This window comes from Wasmannia auropunctata, unplaced genomic scaffold (genome assembly GCF_000956235.1).
Source record: "Wasmannia auropunctata unplaced genomic scaffold, wasmannia.A_1.0 LD335204.1, whole genome shotgun sequence".
Taxonomy (NCBI): domain Eukaryota; kingdom Metazoa; phylum Arthropoda; class Insecta; order Hymenoptera; family Formicidae; genus Wasmannia; species Wasmannia auropunctata.
The window spans coordinates 12400-17051 of NW_012027686.1; the positions used below are offsets into that span (position 1 = coordinate 12400).

Sequence of the window (4652 nt, forward strand, 5' to 3'; positions counted from 1 at the left end):
AACGTTGGTTATTAACACATTCCTTTGTAAATGAATCGCGGTCAAGACATGCTCTCCATGGAATGGAAGATAAGAGCGATAAAAAAGAATTGTGAGCTCTTTTTACGTAAATTTATATTACAATAATGCATGTAATACCCCAAGCTTGTTTTCCAGAAAGATACCAAAAACTTTTAGTTTTTAATAAATTTTTGATGCATAAAAATATGAGAAATAATATATATATCTTTATCACCACCCCCTTCTCTGTTATTACGTTTCAAGTACCGCCAGGGCGCTTTTATTTTTAGGACTACACCACTGATTATACGCATGAATTCGATTAGGATAACACGAAAATAATTGATACGGAACGTTTTTTACATAAAAGACCAGTGTGTAAAATGATACACATAAAAAAACAGAATAACGACTTAAACCTACAATCAGACACAGAAACGTTACAATATTCCTATTTATCAGTACTAAACAGATTGTAAATAATCTCAAAGCTTCATGTCCAATGTCACACGTAATGTGAAATCGTTTATATCGCTCATTTCATGTTGAGAGTTTGAAGTGAAAACGTCTTTATACAAGAGGAAAGGAAAATTATATCTGTAAATTTGTGTCATTCTACTAATGTGATAAATTTCCTCACATCGACGATTACAATGATTCACGTTTCATTTCTTCATATTTTGCTACTCCTTGCGGTAAGTTCAAGACACATAAAAATCTAGAACAAGTAAGACGAGCGTAACACGTCCTTTTACAGAATTTATTCGCTATTTAAACTACATGGCTTTATAACCAAGGTGGAATGCACGCTCAGTTTCCTCGATGGACTACTGTATGGAGTTCAGGATATATTTTAATTAATTGAGAAGATACTGATGATGACTCGAAGAGAAGTCGAAACGTCTATTTTCGGAAACTTGTTTTCTAAATGTGTATGTAGATTTCATTATTAAAAAGATTACTTAAGCCCTACTAACTGCACCTGATTCTCATTTGCCCGTTGTATTTTAATGTATATTTTTTTAATAATTTAAGGTAGTTCGTTAATAAAGTGCCGAAAATTTGGGATGCCTCACTAAGGCCCACCCAAAATCATAAATATTTGCTTAATTTGGATGAAATATCAAAACTACGTGTATATCTAATGAAATAATATAAAACAAACGATATTTAGTATGCAAAAGTGATTGATAAAATCACTAAAAAAAAATAAACTGAGGCCATATGAGGTTATATGCTTACTTTCATCACTTTCTTGCTTGTATATAAAAAGTTGGAGCTCAAGTTTTGCAAAGACGTAAAAAAAGGTTTGCTCTAATTATTAATTTTTATATCAAATATTTTAAATATATGTAATTATGTGATATATCAGTTATATAATGCATCTGTCATAAGACTACATGCATAAAATTCTAATTTAGTTTTTTTTTTTTTCTTAAAAATCACACGGTCATTTGGTTTAAAATTTTAATATAATATTAGTTTTACTTTAAAGAATATTCTAGAATTTTTAAACTTCTTATAATTTTTAAACAAATTGAAGTATTTTGATTTTGCTATCATATCTCTTTAAATTAAGCAAATTCAAAAATTTCGGAAAAAATTTAAAAAAAGCTATCTCAGAATTAAGGCAAAAATATAATATTTTAAGGATAAACGTTTATTTTAAATAATCCTTACATGTACACGGTTATTTTAATATATTAATATATGTATTTTATATTTGAGTACTCTGATTTTTTAATCATTTTTCATATAACAAGTGTAAAAGAATTATAGAGTGATGTCCTGAGATCACACTTATAATTCATTTAAAATCGATTTTATGTTATGTTTTGTTAATAATGTAAATAATGAAATGAAATGAAAACTGTTTCAATAAATTTCTTTGACAAAAATTAAAAATTAAATTACCTGAGCTTTATTTTGCACCTCATGACTACCTCTCCATGTATTAATGGCCGGTTGTCGTGGACCACGTTTGTCTAACAGCAGCTCGCTCGGACATTTTTCGAAAATGAGTACACGCTCTGCCACGGAACCTCTAGTAAGGAACGGCCTGACGGGATTGTTGCCTGTTCCCGTTCCCACAGCAGTCCTTATATTCTGCTTTTGTTGATTAGTCAATTCTGGATGGGGTACAGTCTGCTCTAGACGTGGCCGTGGAGAAGTAATTTTTGGTCCCCATTTAGATGTCACTAAATCTTTATCCAAGTCCTTAATATCCTTATCCTTTCGAATCTCCATCTCAAATTTTGTTCTTGTGCTAGAAACCAATTGCTCTGTAGTAGAATTATTATACGGATTGTTGGAAGCTCGTTGCTCCTCGAGTCGTTGTTGGGTAGGTGGATTTTGTTGAGCAGCCTGATATCTAACCTTAGCATAGTCAACCGCCGACATAGCGGACAGATCATCCTTGCTGAGTAATTTTGTATCATTAACTAACACAACTTGATCAGTAGGTATAGTGGCGGCAGTGATAACATTGCCATTTTTGGTGATATTTGCTATAGAACTAGAAGCTCTCGACTTAGATACTGTCGAACTGTTTCCATGATAATTATGACCTCCGATAATAATTTGTTTGACCGATTCAACCTTTGGTTTTTCTTGCTTGACCGATGGTTTCTGTCTATTACGCAAACATGCTATTGTCCTTTCTGGTTCCTCGGTGATTACAGCACCTGTCTTTAAAGCATTTATCAGTCTTTCTTCCTCTCGTGCAACTTCGTCAAGATATGCACATCGTGAATTTATTTCTGCCATAACCGATTTCTTTTCATTCTGCGCTTGCAATGTTTTCGTAATATCTTCATGTTGAGATATTTCAGCTGATGTGCAAGATACATTTGCGATTTTTTTGACATCGTTTAATTTATTTTTCAATGGCCAAGTTGTCAAACCTGAAGTCGAATGCGATGAGTTAATGTTCAGTGAGAAATCAGTGGATGATGATGCAATTAATGTACTAGTCGGTCTTTTTTGTTGTGTCATTCTATTAGATGTCAAATCAACTGGAAAAGTGGTTTCGATAGTCTCCAAAAAGACTTCGCAGTGATGAGAGCTGGGCGTCTTTGTAGGAACCTGAGGTTTTATTATTTGTGACGGTTTGTTCAAAAACGAAGTAGGAGATAGTAAGACACTTGACAATTTCTTCGAGTTATCGGCAATTAGATTATTCTTTGAGACAATAACCGTCTGTTGCTGTTGCATAGAGTTTCTTTCAAATTTCTGCAAGGCAAATTGTATGGAAGATGGTAATGCCTTAGATGGTGATTTTTTTTTAGAAGCAGCTATTCTAGCTTTATCCTCTTCTACAAAATTATTGACTAGTTTTTCAAGATTGCCATTGTCTAGATTTGGCGTTTGTGCTAATATATCTACCGTTGTTGGGGAAGAATGTTCAAGTGAAGACGATGGTGATGTCTTGCCACCTATATTATTTCCACACACAGCATTCCCGGTAGGTGAGTTGCAAGGTGTTAATGTGCTACCAAATTTGTCAACAGCAGTTGTATTGCTGTGACAAGTTAGAATCTCCGTCGGTGCTAATCCGCGACTTTTCCACGTCTGATAAATCGCCTCTGCATGATCACTGATCTGTTTGGCGATTGCGGCAATATCTTCTTCACCGGAAGCTGATGTTTCTGCAGGAAATTTTCGACGTAAATCATGCTTGGCTGTGGCAGCCATGTCATAAAAATGCTGTTGTTGACACAATTGCGGATGATGATTAAATAGAAAATTCACCACTTGATTACTCAATTCGACAGACTGATCCAACACCAATTCGACTAACTCAGGATTCTTTTGAACAGGCACGATGTTAATTGGAATCGCATAACCAAAATGGATTGTTTGACAATTTACATGATCATATCTGGAACGTGATTCATTTACCAAGCAGGCATTCAAATTTGGACAGTGCACTGCCTTACTTGGACGTAAGTCAACAATCGCTGATACAAAAAGATTGCGTCGTGTCGTGAAGACCTGGCAATCCCAGGACAACAACGACAGCGACGACGATAATGATGATTGATGCAGTTCCGCTATTTTAGCTGACAATAATGATGATGTTCTTGAGGATTGTTGAGATATTATTGTTATCGCTGGCATATCTCAGGCCGGTTGGCCTATTTATTTTCCACAACCACCATGTTATTTTACAGCTTTCTCTCATGTGATTCATTGCTTCTTTTTTTATTCACATTTATCTTTTATTTTTGTTATTCTTTTTGTCATTATATGTAATCATTAATATCGTTTAGCATCTTTGATAAGTTGACAATGAATATGGTTGAAATAATATCCAAATGTAAGATGTAACCAGACTTGCATAGATGAGTGATGATCTGAAAAAAGAATTAATTTTGATATACAAATGTTTAGTAAATAATTATTAAATATAAAACGTAGAAATTACCAAAAATTTTTGGCTAATATTTTTTTAAATAAATTTTTTACAGGTTGTAAAGATGCTTGTTAGGATCAATATTATTAAATTGTTTGTGAATTATTATTAATTCATAATATTACAACTAAAGCTTCAATTCAGAAGTGCATTTTGAGACCGACAAATAATTGGCACGCGTATGCATAAACTGGAAAATGTATATTTTATATAAAATATTATTAGGCAACAAGAGCTG

General features: G+C 33.3%; 1 protein-coding gene across 3 annotated transcripts in view; it reads right to left on the bottom strand.

Moving 5' to 3' along the window:
- The window catches only part of LOC105457589, an 8165-nt gene extending 3786 nt beyond the window's left edge, over window positions 1-4379 (bottom strand). For all 3 annotated transcript variants that reach the window (XM_011702338.1, XM_011702339.1, XM_011702337.1), the window contains exon 1: window positions 1915-4379. In XM_011702338.1, the coding sequence (XP_011700640.1) occupies window positions 1915-4119 (2205 nt within the window). In that variant the 5' untranslated portion in view covers window positions 4120-4379. The remainder of the gene's footprint in view (window positions 1-1914) is intronic.
- Window positions 4380-4652: the final 273 nt, after the last annotated feature.